Raw genomic sequence first — 15,756 nt, forward strand, 5'->3', positions numbered from 1 at the left:
GAAATCAAAGTCCAGTGTTGAGCAAGGGACATGGCGGCAGCCTGTGCAAAGACATGGTGGTGGTAGATGGATTGTTACATAGCGGTTGCAACAAGTGAGGACCAGAATTCAGAGGGGAAATTAGAATAGACATTCTCAGCCTGGGGCCTTTACTAGCTTTATTAGTTTTGCTTTCTGGGTGAATTTGGAGATTAGCATAGTGCAGGGATTTGTGTAGAACAAGTCCCTGAAATTGTTATGGGGCAAATAAGAAGGTAAAGGCCTGCGTATGAAAGGAGCAATATCCCAACATGCCCCGTATGGTTATAAGGATTTAAAGAAAAACAGGTTCAGAGACTCTCCAAGCTAGAAGGGATCTCAGAAGCTGGCTAATTTAATACATACCTGACCAAGAATCTCCTCTCTCAAATCCCCGGCAAGGGAATTCACCCTCTGCTTGAAGACCTACGGTCCATGCACTCTGCTTTCCCCGGAGAGAAAAGGAATACCAGTCGAGACTACTATCTGTCTGCTTCCTTGACTATTATTAACCTAGGGACTGTCCTTTTTGGGATCATATTAAACTCCTGATCACTATTCCCTCATAGGAAAAGGGGAACCCCAAGGTTTAGAGCGATGGATAGATACTCACAGACATATATGTGAATGTGTGTATGCATACATACATAAATACATGTATGTGTTCATTTATATTCAGAACTTGACTCCCTTCTCACCAAATACCAGTCCCACAATGAATAAACGAATGTATATATGTACGTAGCAAATAGCAAAGAAATTCATTTATCCAAGTCAATAGCAAAACAGAAATCAAAGAAAGTACACATAGGATGTATATACCAGATAATACATATCGAAGGAACTCTCTCATTGGGATCCTTCTAGCTCAGATCAAATAAGAGTCTCAGATCTCACCCAAGTGAAAAATTCCCTGAAATTTTTAGTATAGCAAGCTAGGTAAAGGGATATGATAGAAACTGCCTGTTTCTCTCATACCGACATTTTCACAGAGTCTTTCTCTCTTTAGCAACCTGAAGAGATATTGGAACAGTCATCTTCTATCTTGAAGTTAGAAGCCAAAAGAACTAGCATTTCTCTTCTCTCCCGCTCTCACTAACTCTTCCCATCACACATTCAGGAGTGGGGCATTGAAAAATCAATCAATTAGGAGAGTCTCATACAATTAACCCTCCCTCCCTCCCTCCCTCCCTTCCTTCCTTCCTTCCTTCCTTCCTTCCTTCCTTCCTTCCTTCCTTCCTTCCTGTCAGTCTTTGTATCCTCAGGGCCAAGCATTATTTGGGATTGATTGAACAAAGCAATATGAAGAGACATAGGAAAAGATCCCTGTCCTCATAGATGTATAGACTGAATCATGGTACAGTGAAAAGGGCATGCAATTTCTGGAATCAGAACATCTGGGTTCAAATCTTAGCTCTACCATTTACTGCCTGAGTAATTTTGGGCAAGTCACTTAACCTCTATCCCTATTTCTTCATCTGTCAAATGGGGAGGTTGACCCTGATGACTGCTAAGGTCCTGTCTGGCTCTGAATCTATGACTTCATGAGACTGATCAGTCTAGATTCTTTTTGCCAGAATTGGGAGGGACTTTAGAGACAGGTTTCTCAAGCACCCTCTGTTCCCCAGATAGGAAAGTAAGAGTCAAATTCCAAATGAAAAGCCATTTATAAATGATTCATGTCTGAAGGCCTCCTTCCCAGGTTTTATTCTATTTTCAGGGCTGTCATTTTATTCATTCCATCTTATGGTCACTTCCAGCTTTAAATCTATGATTCTAGGATTTCAAAAACATATATTAGATTTTTTTTTTTGGGGTGGGAGGGATTAACTTTAGTCTAGAATTTAGTAGTATGGTGAAACTGGAGATCTCTGGATCTGATGTCAAGCAGAAGGAAAGACTCTTATTCTTCATTTCAAACTTAAATGTGAAACAATGGAGTGTTCCAGGTTTGGACAAATCTTCAGTGAAGGGATACGCACAGACCAAATAAGACATCTCCACTTTTTAGTGGAACAGTTAAGTGTACAGTGTTCCAAAACATTTCAGCCAATTTCAGGTACACCACACCCGTGACAGATTTACAAATTCTGCATCTGACAGGCCTTTCTTGCCAGGTTGGACAATGATTATAATGGGTTTGATTCAATTAAAAGAAACTCTCCATCCAGATCTTGAAGAGACACCTTTTCTTCCCCCAGAATTGATTCCATTCAAATCAATTTGCTTTTATTCTATTGGACAAAAATAGAGCTGTGCCTTTTTTACAATTCTCTCAGCCTTAAACATATCAATATGCACAAGGTAAGAGGCAATGTGGCCTTGAAATCATGAATAACTGGGTTCAGGCAGTTTTATAAGACTCTTGAGTTAAGGTCTAGAACAAAAAATTGTGCCAGGAGTCAAAGTCCCTGACTTCAAGGAACTTATATTCTGTGGAAGAGCAAGGTGGTGCAGTGGATAGAGTTCTGGAGTTGGGATCAGGAAAACTTTGGTTCAAATCCTGCACTGGGCACTTCTTAGATATATGATCCTAGGAAAGACATTTAACCTCTTTCAGCCTCAATTTCCTAAACTACAAAATGGGGATAACAATAGCATCTACTTTACCAGGGTTATTGTGAGGATCAAATAAGAACATTTTGTAAACCTTGCAGCACTATTTAAATGTCAGCTATTTGCGGTGATAAAACATTTCCAAGGTTACATAAATACAAAGTATATGAAGAGAGACAACAGTTCTGGGCTGGGAAGTGGTAAACAAAATTGGGCTAGGCTTTGTTGCTGGTAAATTGTCCTAATAAGGGCAGGAATGTGAATCAAGGGTAGAGGTTGATGGCCATAGCTTTTTCACTTAGCTTTTGTTTTTACTCTAAATTAACTTGTTTGCCTAATTAAGGAACATCTTGGGACAGAGGGTCACTTCAGTGTCTCAGCCTCTGAAGAGATCTCATGATAGACAGGTGAGGATAGAGTCTTGCATGTACATACACACATACATACATGCCTACATACATATGCGTGTGTATGTATATATGCATATATATGGTAGTAGACTAGTATATATAGTAATATATATGACTGATATATATATGTAGTATATATGGTGTGTATATATGGCACATATGTGTGTGTATATGTGTATGTATATATGTATATGTATACACTCACACATACAGTAGTAGAGAGCAGCAGCTAGACCTGAGAAGGGTAGACAGCTGACGGCCAGCAGATGGTAGCAGAGAGCAGCAATTCAATAATCATAAGACCAGCCTGAATGCTGACAGTAGAGATGTATCTGCTGCCCCATGCATGGAATGCTGTCCCTCCTCCTCTCTGCTTCCTGGCTGCCCTGGCTTCCTTTAAGGCCCAACTAAAATCCCATCTTCTACAGGAAGCCTTTCCCAATCAATCTTCATTCTAGTAACTTCCCTCTGTTAATTACTTCCTACTTATCCTCTATATAGCTTTAAATATATGTTTATATGTGTTTTTGTGTGTGTATATACATATATGTATATGTATATATATATATGTTTGTTGTCTCCCACATTAGATTATGAACTCCTTCAAGGCACAGATTGTCTTATGCCTGTTTTTATATTTTCAGTCCTTAGCACAACACCTAGAACATAGTAGGTGTATAATAAATGTATGTATGTGTATACATATATGTATATATATATACACACACACATAGATATATGTGTATATATGCAGCTAGGTGGCACAGTAGATCAGAATGCCAGGCCTGGAGTCAGGAAGACCTGAGTTCAAATCTGGCTTCAGACACTAGCTGTGTGACCCTGGGCAAGTCACTTAACCCTGTTTGCCTCAGTTTCCTCATCTGCAAAATGAGCTGGAGAAGGAATTGGCAAACCATTCCAGTATCTTTGCAAAGAAAGCCACAAATGGGTTCACAGAGAGTCAAACACGGCTGAAAATGGCTGAACAACAACTACATATATCCATGTATATATATATGTGTGTATATATATGTGTGTGTGTATGTGTATACACATGCATATATGTGTATATAAATGCTTATATACACATGTATATATGTACACATATGTATATACACACAATAAATATAAAATAATTTCAAGTGGGAAGGGAAGGGGAGCACTGAGGGGTTCAGGAAAGGTCTTGTGTGGCATCTTGAATGAACCCTAAAGGAAGTTAGGGATTCCAAGAAGTGCAGATGAAGAGGTTGCATAGTCCAGGCATTTGCAAAAGCTAACAGAGAAGCCTGGAGGCAGGAGATGGGGACATCATCCATAGGTAAGTACAAGTAGCCTAGTTTTGATAGACCATGGAGCACATGGGGAAATGATGTGAAACTTCTGGAAAGAAAGGCTGCAGCCAGTGATGAAGGGTTTTAAATGCCAAATGATTTCATCTGGGTAGCAGTAGTGAGCCACCATGCCCTCCTGAGCAGGGAAGTACAGGGCACTTTAACAAAATCTATTTTAGCAGCTCTGTGGAAGGTGGATCAGAGGGGCAAGAGACTCAGGGTAATGAAATCAGTGAAAAGGTTAGTGCAGTAGGGGATGGGGGCCTGAACTAGGGGCATGGCTATATAAATGCAGAGAAGGGAAGGGATGTCAGACATTGAGGAGGCAGAATTGACAAAACATGGCAGCCCCTGATTGGTGACGGACGGGAGCAGGGAGAGGCCAGGAAGAGCAAATAAGAGCCGGACATACCCCAAGGAGAGATGACTGCATGGGAAGCTGGTCCACCGGCAGAAATAGGGGCATTAGGACAAGGGCTGGGTTTGAGGGTTAAGATAATAACCAGGGGAGGTGTCGAGTCTGAAATACTTATGGGACATCCAGGAGGAAATGTCAAGTTGGCAGCTGGTGATGCCAGACTGAGCTCAGAATAGCGTGTGAACTAGATTTTTCACGTGGGAGTGGTCTGCATATGAATGGTGATTAAACTCATGGAGGCTGATGAAACCAATGAGAGAAAAAGAAGAGAAGATGGTTTGGGACAGAGGTCTGGGATGCTCTCATTCTTTGGGTGCAGAACATTCATCATGGTCCCCAAAAGGAGACTGAGGAGAAACGGAAAGGTAGGAAGAGAACAGGAAACAGCAGGATTATAAAAGCAGAGAGGGGGAAAAGAGTTTTTAGGAGTTAGGGGTAGCTAACAGGGTAAAAAAAAAACTTCAGAGAAGTCAAGAAGGAAACAAAAATTTATTAAGCACCTACTATGTGCCAGGCATTGTGCTAAGGACCTTACAAATATTATCTCATTTGATCTTCACCATAACCCTGAGAGGGAGGTGCTATTATTATCCCCATTTTACAGTGGAGGAAACTGAAGCAGACAGTGGTTAAGTGACTTGGCCAGGGTCACATAACTAGTAAGTTTCTGAGGCTAGACTTGAACTCAGCTCTCTATTATGCACTGTGCCACCTGACTGGCACTAAGAAAAAGTCATTAGATTGAGCACCGGTGACTTCGTAGGAGCAGTTTCAGTCAAGTTTTAGGGTTGGAAGCAAGACGTCAAGGCATGGAAAAGTGAAGTGAGTGGAAAGTGAGCGACTGGAGGCAATGATGCATGGGTCTTTCTAGGAGTATGGCTCTGGAAAAGAGCCATGATATAGCACAATAACTTGAGAGCTTGCGGTGGTCAAGTGAAGGTTCTATCATTGAGAATAGGAACATGTTTGTAGGCTGGAAGGAAGGAACCAACAGGTAGAAGCTGAAATCAGAGAGGTGGGGGAGGTGATTGGTGGCTCAGTTTCCCAGAGGAAATTGGGATGGATAAAACCAAAGACACTAGGAGTGGGGCTGTCATTTTAATCAGAGACTAGAGTAAAGGGGGAGAAAATGAAGGATGAGATCTAGGGTGTAGAGATACAGAATTGGGTGGAAGGACCATGGGACAAATATTCTTTATTCTCTTGACAAAGTAGGAGGTGGGGTCCTTTACTGAGAGAGTGGGAAGGTGGAGGAGACAGTGGAGGTGCTCTGGGAAAGAAGAAAAGGTTTACCGCTGTGGGAAGTGTTTTCAGAGAGTCAATCAGGGAAGAATAAAAGGATTTTCATGATGCCGGGAGAGCCCAGTAGACCTAAGATTTTAGTGGATTCTTTTGGAAGAGCTGGTGGCTTCCTGTTGCAGTTACCAGGGCATGAGCAGAAGCAGAGAGGGCACATGGTCTGGGTTCTTTGCCCATTAATAGCTAATCAATATTTTGCCTTCATGTTGACTCTGCAAATTAAGACTTTGTCTGGAAAGGCCACAGAGTAATTTAGAACAAGATGACCATTGCTGAGTACAAGGTGACCTGGAGATTTCTGGGTTTCAGAGATATTGGCCCTGTTTTCTTTCAATAGAATTTTGATTGACACTTGAACATTTTTTAGCCTGTGAGTGTAATACAATGGGTAGTAATATTAAAACAGAATATGCACCTTTAAGAGTCAAAGTGGAAATGCCTTAGACCTAAGATCAAAATCTGGCCTCAGACTCTTATCAGCTGTGTAGCCCTGAGCAAGTCACTTAACCTCTGTCTGCCTTAGTTGCCTCTTCTGTAAAATGGGGGTAATAATAACTAGCACCTACTTTATGGGAGATAAAAAATTTAAAGCAGTTTGCTAACCATAAAGCACTATATAAGTGTTAACTATTGTTGTTATTGTTATTATGGTTATTAACTACAATATAATCTGAGCATGAAGAGCTCATTAACAATTAGGAGAATCAGGAATAGGAAAGGCTCCCCAGGAGATGGTGCCTAAGCTGAGCCTTGCAGAGATTTGCAAGGTCTGGAAGTGAGGAAGCCTATTTCAGGCATGCAGCTGGGCAGGGTGGAGGTGAGGGGTGGTGGGTATCAGTCATGCAAAAGCATCTAAGAGAGAGACACAAGGTCAAGTGTGGAGATGCCTCTTCAGCTCTAACATGACTGTGCGAAGAGGGATGATGCCAAATAAGCCAATGATATATTTGTTTTAAGTTAGAGTACAAGATAACATCTGACTTGTCCCTGCCCTTTCAGAGATATATTCACCTGTCTCTTTAGGTGGGAACTTTCTTACAGAACCCCATTTATTATTTTTAAACTGGTTCTAAAACCAGAACACAGGAAGCAGCTTCATTCAACTGTGGAATTGTTATTTTTTCAAGGTACAAAAGAGAATGTGAATTCCATTAATAGCAGCCAGCTCTGGAGGGCACTGTCCTGATTGCTTGGGTGTTTTTTTGTAGTACAGTACTCATGCTTTTCTGATAGCTCATCTGAGGATCAGCTCAGCTTAGTACAGAGAAGCCTCATATCATTGGGTTGGCTGCAGAATAATAAGATTTTCAGCCAATGCATGCAGAAATATAATTAGGATTTTTTTAACTCTAGGGCTAAACCAATTGCAGGGTGTGGTCACAACTGCTAGGCAGAGAGGGTGGCTGGACTTTGAGAGAAGAGACAGCCCAGCCCCCAGCTCTCGTTTTCATGGGCTTCAGGGGAAGGACAGGACCCTAGGATGGCCAGTAGGAGTCTTGGACCTAAGAGTGTCATGGACCAATGGAAGAAGGCCCTTGAGAAGAGGTACTAATGGTAGCCTTCACAAAGAGGAAGCTTGCCCTTCCAAATATGAAATGTATCCCTGTGGATACTTGGAGCAAAGGCCTATTTACCTCAAATCTGGCGTCAGACATGTGGCTAGCTATGTGACCCTCGGCAAGTCACTAGACCTTATTTGCCTCAGTTTCCTCATTGGTAAAATGAGCTGGAGAAGGAAATAGCAAACCACTCCGGTATGAACAAAACAAGAGTCAGTCAATAAGCATAGAAGTACAGTGATAAGCTCTGGATACAAAGAAAGGCAAAAACAATTCCTGCCCTTGGGGAATTCACATTCTAATGTTAGTAACTCTCCTGACAGCCAGTCTCTGGGACAAGCTTCTAAGTCAGAAAGAGGCCCTGGTCTAGGTTGGTAGAGGGAGTGTCCAGACTCCCAAACATCACAGGTCGTTGAAGTAATAAAATGGATTCTTACAGTGTGAGCCAACATTTTTACAGAAAGCCCTTTTAATTCAGTTATTCATTACCCTATTGTTAGGAGGAATGATGACTTAGACTGAAGTGCAGAAAGGCAACCCAAGCCAGTGGTGGAGCAGAAAATGCAGGTCTTCCACCCCCCACTGTAGGAAGCACATAACCAGCAAGCCTGCAGGCTCCCCGAGGCTGGGGCCCTTAGCTGTTCTATTAAAAGTATTTTTTATATTTCGTAGTCTATGAGTGACTGAGTAAATCGGGGTATGTCGTCATGATGGAATACTACATTGTCATTAACAGGAAGCAAGGCCATTCCAAAGAATATTGAAAAGACCTATCCAATCCAATCCAATCCAATCCAATCCAACAAACACTTATGAAGAACCTACTATGTGCAACAAGCATGTACTCCTCACAGTGTGTACGACACTGTGTTAACACAAGGGACACAAAAACAAAATAGAAAATAGCCTTCATTCTCAAGGAATTTCCCTTTGAAATGGCAAAAATCAAGATCAGTTGAACAGTGTCCTGTAGTATAACACACTGAAGACTGCTCTATGAGATGGAAACTCATACACAAAAATGGGTGAATTGACAACGTAAAAGAGGGGGCATGAAGATGACCGACTCTTGACCTTGACCCATCCTTCACCTAGAAAACTGAGGCCAATCCCCCAGTGATCCCTCTTCTTCTCATCTCAGAATCCCTTGACATTATCCCCCACCATCCCCTCCTTTATTGCCGTCTCTGGTGAGAAAGAGAATGGCCAAGGGCAAATCCCTTTCCCTCTGCAGTAGATTTTCTCCATTAATACCTTTGCTCTCTTTCTAATCATCAAATGCTTATCTATTGATTCCTTCCCAGCTGCCCACAAATACAGCCAAATATCTCCCATTCTTTTAAAAAAAAATTAGTGAAACCTATCATCTCATCCCCTCAAGTTGTGGCCTTAGATCTTTCCTCCCTGTCTCAGCTACACTCCTTGAAAAAGCCGTCTACACTCAGTGCAAGGTGGTACAGTAGGAAAAGCATTGGATTTGGAATCAGAGGACACACTCCTGATGCTTACTTATTATTTTGGGTAAGCCACTTGCCCTCTCCAGGCCTCAGTTTACCCATTTGTAAAATGAGAGGGCTGAACCCTTCTAGCTCTAAATCTATAATCCCCTGATTTTCCATTTCCTCTCTTCTCACTTTCTTCTGAATCCTTTTCAGGCTGGTTTCCTACTTCATCGCTTTGTTAAAACTCTCCACAAAGCTACCAGTGATCTCTTAATAGCTAAATCAAATGCCCTTTGCTCAATTCTCTTCCTTCTTGATTCCTTTGCAGTATTTGACAGTACGGACTAGCCTCTCCTGCCGGAAAATCTCTCCTCTTTGGGTTTTCATGACACTACCCTCTTGGGTCTTCTTGGTGCCATCTTGATTCCTTCTTCTCACTCATCCTTCATATCCAATTGACTGCCAGATCTAGTCTCCACATCTCCAACCTCTCTCTCTCTCTCTCTCCCCAACATCTATCCTTCTCTCTTCATTTAGAACTACTGAAATTCTTGCCTGACTCCTGGAATAGCTTTCTAATTGATCCTCTTGCCTTCAGTCATTTGAGGACTAGGGAAAGGAATCAGACTTGTATGGTTTACAGAAGATGTCCTCAAACATTTGAAGGGCTGTCATGTAGATGAGTGATTACACATGTTCTATTTGGCCCCAGAGAGCAGAATCGGGAGCAGTGAGTAGAACTTCCAAAGATGCCAATTTAGGTTTGGAGTCAGGAAAAACTTCCTAATCAGAATTATCCTAAAGTGGAGTGGCTCCTCCTCTTTGGAGTTCTTCAAGCAGAGCATGGATGACTGCTTATTGGGTGTATTACAGGGGCGATTCCTTTCATGGATGGACAGGACCAGGTGGTCATGGTGGTGCCTTCCAACTCAGCTACTGTGTTTCCGGGAAGCCTTTACCAACCACGCCAGTCCATCCCACACATAGCTGTCAGGGTGGGTGGGTGACCTGTCATCCCTCTACTCAATAAATGACATGGCTCCCAACGATCTCTAGCACCAAGTAGAAACTCATTTGTTTGGCATTTAAAGCTCTTTACAACCTGACTCCAACCCACCTTTCCAGTCTTATTACACTGGCTGTTTCCCATGCCTAGAATACACTCTTGTCGTATGTCCATCATTTACATTTCCTGGCTTCCTCCCTTACTCTACTCAAGCACTACCTTCCACATGAGGCTTTCCTGGTCCTCTCAGCTTTCAGTGCTGTGTGTCCCCCTTCTATTGTGTGTATTTGGCTGTATTTAGTATAGGCTTCTTGTTTCCTCTGAAACTCCTTGGGAGGAAAGCCTATTTAATTTATGTATTTGTAGCCTGAGTGCCTGGGGGCAGTAGGTGGGGAAGAGGATAGAATGCCTGGGCCTAGAGTCAGGAAGGATCATTTTTGTGAGTTTAAATCTGGCCTCAGACCCTGGGCAAGTCACTTACCCCTGTTTGCCTCAGTTTCCTCTTCTATAAAATGAGCTGGAGAAGGAAGGGCAAACCACTCCAGCATCTCTGCCAAGAAAACCCCAAATAGAGTCAGGAAGAGTCAGACCCAACTGAACAACAACTTTACTTAGCCCTAGTGCCTAGTATAGTGCCTAGCATATAGTGGAAACTTAATATGTGCTTTTTGATTGGTTGATTAAATTATTATGAACATTATTACCTAGAAATTAATTTTAAGTGAAATAGTTGCAAATAAATGTTTATTTATGGTTGTTTAAAGTGGAGGGCATGATAAATAATTCAATAAGTTAAATAAAATATTCTGAGAAAAAGCCCCTGGGATGGGTGTCACATCCCAGCGATTGACTACATGCCAGAAGAGAGTGCAGCTAAAGCTTTCTGGGTGAACATCTGGGACTATCAGCTGAAAGTCTTAGCCATGGCTCAGAAATCTCAGGGCGGTCCAGCTCAGCCTCAGGGGAAGAGTCCTGCATCTCAGCTATTCCCACTGTGCCCAGGGTGTGGGGCTCCTGGGTTTGCTAGAGAGCTTCACCATTCTGGAGTGCCATGGCCCTGCCAGACAGCTTTGCGAGGCACCATGGGCTCTCACACTTGACCTCTTCCACCCAGGCTTGGGTGCTTCTGCCCACTGGTTCCTTGGGACTCAGTGCTGTTGCATGTCCGGTAGCCCCCAAACTGACCAGGGCTCTGAAGGCACTCCCCCTAGGAGGGGCTGGGGCCCCAGCTCAAGGTACAAAGAAAGAGGGGAAAAAATAGCAGGGTTCCTGGCACCTGCTAAGTAAGCATTTAAGAAATGCTTATTGACTAGCAAGTTGACTGACCAATAAATTATGAAGTATCATGTATGTATATACACACAAGAAACACACACATACATGCTATATACCCATGAACACATATTATGTGCATACATGAATCATACACGTACTATATACATCAGCAAATTTTTTGTGACCTGCGTATGTGGTATTTTTGTATCCACATGCATACACACACCACAAAACACTTAAGCTTTTTTTGTGTGATATGTGTGGTCAGAATGTGAGATGATTCATTTACATATGTGCATATGCATATATACTCTGATATGCATATCCCATATACTGTACTGTGCATGTGATTTCTTTGCATTTGATATGTGTAATAAGGGGGGGAGTAGTTGTGTCTATGTGTGTATAAAGGCAAATACACACTGTGCATACACCCACTTAGGCTCTCTCTGATGGATGTGCATGAAGAGGAGTTAGGCGTGAGATGGGTGGTGGGGGAAGGGTTGTGTAAGAGAATATATTCAGATAGGCACCACACTTAAAGGTATGAGTAGTGTGTGTGTGTTCACAAGGGGCTTGCGTGGCACACAGATACACACAATACATCTATCTAGATCTTCTCTGTGTGATATGTTTTATGTGGGTATAAGTGTGGACAAACTCAAATACACGCAGCACACATCCATGCACGATTAGTGTGTGTGTGTGTGTGTGTAGTTGTGGGACTTGCATGTATACTTGTGCAAACATAGAGTATACATATATGCATGCACACGTACATGCATAAACACAAGTTTTCTCACAGTGTGATCACGTATGTGCCATCGCAATGTGGGGGCTTGATGTGACCAGATTGATAGCACCTCTCAAGGGAAATCCAGACTGGCATCTGGAGCGGGCGCCCCCCGATGTGCGAGGAGCTAGTAGGCGAGGGTCCTTTGGACTCTGGCTTACCCCCTTTCCCAGCCCCTCTCCTAAAGGCGCCTGGCACTGGGGTTGAGAGAAGTTGAGAGAAGGGGCCCCCTAAAGCCGAGCCAAGTTCCCTTCCGTTGGAGGTAGGCGCCCCAGTCACCCTCCCTTCCCCCTCCACCTTAGCCCCCTCCCCGCAGCTGTTCCTCTGCAGGAACTGGGGCGGGGACGGCAGACAGAGGAAGGAGGGGGAGGGAGGATGTCGGACAGCCGGCTTCGCAGCCCCTCCCCACGCCTTAGCCCCAGCCTTGGCACGCCTTCCCCCACCTCCCGCCCCTATACCCTAGCCGGACATCGAGTGCCCACGCCGTGAGCTCCGGCCTCGGGGGCGCTGGGGGGAAGGAAGGGGAGATTGTATCCCCGGAGAGACGCGTGCCAGGGTGGACCCAGCTTTGCCGGTGCGAGAAAAGGGAGGAGGAGCTTGGGAGCCGAGAGCATCTCCCCAGAAAGCCCCAGCATCCCCACCTCCGGCCGCTCAGCTCCAGGCTCCACCCCTTTGCCCAGCCCAGCCTGGTGCGGGCTTCGAGGGGAGGCACCAGGCAAGAGCTCAGGCTGGGCCGGGATGGGCTGGGCTGCGAGATGAAGTGGCCGCCAGCTGCCCATCAGGAGGCCTCCTGGCTGCCTCCCCCGCCCACCCGCTCCAATCCCCTTTTCGGCCCTGGCTCCGGGCTTGTTCCTGCTCTCTGCACATTCGCATCCTGCATCCCAAGCGTCCCCGGAGGCAGGTGCCTGCCATCCGATCCAACTGCTGCAGCCTGGCCCCCGGCTGGCTTGAGGACCGCAAATTAACAAGAGCTCCCCAGGAGCAGGGGAAGAAAGATGCGCTGCTAACTCACAACTAGCGGGTGGTTCTGTCCTTCATTTTCCCCAAGACCTGCGCTGTGTGTGTGCGTGCGTGCGTGTGTGTGTGTGTGTGTATGTGTGTGTAACCTCGGACAGCCCACTCCACCAAGCTGCTGTTGGGCTTTTTGCTCGCTTGCTTTTCTTTCTTGGGGGTAATAATCCCATGCAATGGCTTTCACTACTCGGCTGTGAGTGAGAGGCTGGGGGAGAGCAGAGCTCTCATTCTCAGCTGGGAGTGGTTCTCTCTTTGTGCCTGAATGAGTGAGGGAGTGAGCGTGCGTCTTCAGCATCCCCAGCGCTGGACACCTTTAAAACACGCACCATCGTTGTCATTAGTTAATATTCGAGAGGATCCTTGGGCAGGGCTTCTGTGAAATGCTATTTTGGTTAAAAGAAGACGAAATGTCCCATCAGGAGCTCACCCAGCGGCTGGCCACAGTGATCACTCATGTCGGTGAGTAAAGCCTTTGGACTTGAGGTGGGGAAGGTGTTGTAGAGGGCGTGTTTGGAGGGGGATAAGGTGGTCTCATCGCTTTCGCATGTCCCCAGGTGTCCCTACTTTCCTGGCATACTCAGTCCCTGGGGGCAGGGAACGCTGGTCATCCCTTTACTAAGGACATGGTTCTTTGTGTGTGTTGCTATCTTACTTAGCCTTTCTCCAGAATCTGCTACAGGGATCTGGGGGCATCTCTGGCAAAGGTTCTTGGTTCCCCCTCCCTATTCTGGTTCCTATCAGAACCTCTCGGGAGCTGTCTGCTGTGGTTCTGGGTTATCCATCAGCCTGTTCTGGGTCAGACCAGGGGTATGTTTCTGATCCCCTTCGTATGAGGGCTGCTTTGCTGGGGTTGGGGCTCCTGAGACAGGGTAGCTTCAAGATGATGGTGACAAATCTGCTTTGCTCAGACCATATCTGACTGGCGTGGGCAGTGCCCATTCTGAGCATGGCTGGCAAAACTAACCCTAAAGCAGAAGTGGTTGATATAGCCGGATGATGGGTGAATCAGCACATGGATGCTAGCTTCTGTCTCTCAAATATTCCTTATTTTTTTTTTTTTTCTGGTCTAGCTGGGTAGTTGGTGTGGCCATTCAACTGGAAAATGAGAAATGAATGCGGGGGCTTTTCTGGTATGGGTTGGACTAGATGGCTGCTGTGGTCTCTTCCAACTCTGAAATTCTGTGATGCTACTGAAATGAAGCCGCCCAGGGAGAGGAGCTATGGACTGAAGGCGGCTCCCTGGAAAAATCCAGACCCATTGATGGGGAAGCCAAGTCCAGACAATTTCACCTGGCAAAATATCCAACTGAGAAGTGGAGAGATTGGCTCCAGGCTTCTTTATCCCTGAAGCTTTGGGAGATTATAGAAGTGGCCACATTCCTCTTGACTTTTTTTTTTTTTTAAACAGAGAGGCTTTCCCCACAATAACCCACTGGCCTCTAGTGTGATTATTATCATGTCCATTGCATGGGTGAGGAAACTGAGGTTCAGAGAGCAATTTACCCATGCTCACAGAGCACTAAGAGGCACTGGATCCCAAGTGTACCTTTCCTACCCCACCTTCCACCTTCATCCAGAGCTCTTTCCACTTCATCTGGGGATAGGATATGAAGGCAAATCTCATAATGACCTTTACTTTTTTTTGGTTCTCCCTCCTCCAGTTATTAATGCTATTCAATCAAACAGCAAGCATTTATTAAGTGCTTACTGTATGTCAGGCACCGTGTACACTTAACACCTACAACAATTTAGTATTCATTTTATTTATTTATGCACATGTTATTTTTTCTTTCATTTATTTATATACATTTTCCCCCCTTTTAGAAGGTAAACTTCCGGGGCAGCTAGGTGGTACAGTGGATAGAGCACCAGCCCGAGAGTCAGGAGGACCTGAGTTCAAATCCTGCCTCAGACATTTGACACTTACTAGCTGTGTGACCCTGAGCAAGTCACTTAACCCCATTGCCTACCAAAAAAAAAAAAAAAGAGACTCTCTCATTTTTGTCTTAGTAACCTTAGTGACTAGAATAGTATCTGGCATCTGGTAGGTACTTAAAAAATTTTTGTTTGTAAGATCGTAAATATATAGGGGACCCCAAAGATCATCTGGTCCAATCCCTCATTTTACAAATGGGGAAACTTAAACCCATGGAGGTTAAGTGACCTGCCCTAGGTCACACAGGTGGTAAGTGACAAAGCCAGGATTTGAATCCAGAGCCATCATTTTTTGTATTGTATGCAGACATTCCAACTGAATTGGCATTCTGACCTGTAGGAAGCACACCCGGGTTTAGAATAAAGCTGAGAGTGGCCTATGCTGAGTGTAAATTAGAACCCCTGAAAACTTAACTGGTCAGAAGAGTTTTCTCCATTATTCTTGGTTTAAAAATCAAACCAAACCAAACCCAAAGTAATTCAATTCAATTCAACAAATATTGATGATGTCATGTCCCTGTACCCCTCCCTGATCTTGTCTAGATCCACACCAGGGTTAAAACACCAAGGGTCATGGAATGGTGGAGAGAGCACTATTAGGAGTCAGAGGCTCTGCGTTCCAATCCTGGCTCTGTCATTATACCTGTGTGACCATGGGCAAGTCACTTGACACTGAGACCTCTCTGGGTCTCAGTTTATT

General features: G+C 44.4%; 1 protein-coding gene across 1 annotated transcript in view; it reads left to right on the top strand.

Moving 5' to 3' along the window:
* Nucleotides 1-13,528: 13,528 nt before the first annotated feature.
* Nucleotides 13,529-15,756, top strand: part of MCF2L2 (MCF.2 cell line derived transforming sequence-like 2) — a 359,025-nt gene continuing 356,797 nt past the window's right edge. The window contains exon 1 of the mRNA XM_027875876.1: nucleotides 13,529-13,580. Coding sequence (XP_027731677.1) covers nucleotides 13,529-13,580 — 52 coding nt within the window. The remainder of the gene's footprint in view (nucleotides 13,581-15,756) is intronic.

The sequence above is a fragment of the Vombatus ursinus genome, unplaced genomic scaffold, assembly GCF_900497805.2.
Source record: "Vombatus ursinus unplaced genomic scaffold, bare-nosed wombat genome assembly UNPS02014810.1, whole genome shotgun sequence".
In the NCBI taxonomy this organism is placed as follows: Eukaryota; Metazoa; Chordata; class Mammalia; order Diprotodontia; family Vombatidae; genus Vombatus; species Vombatus ursinus.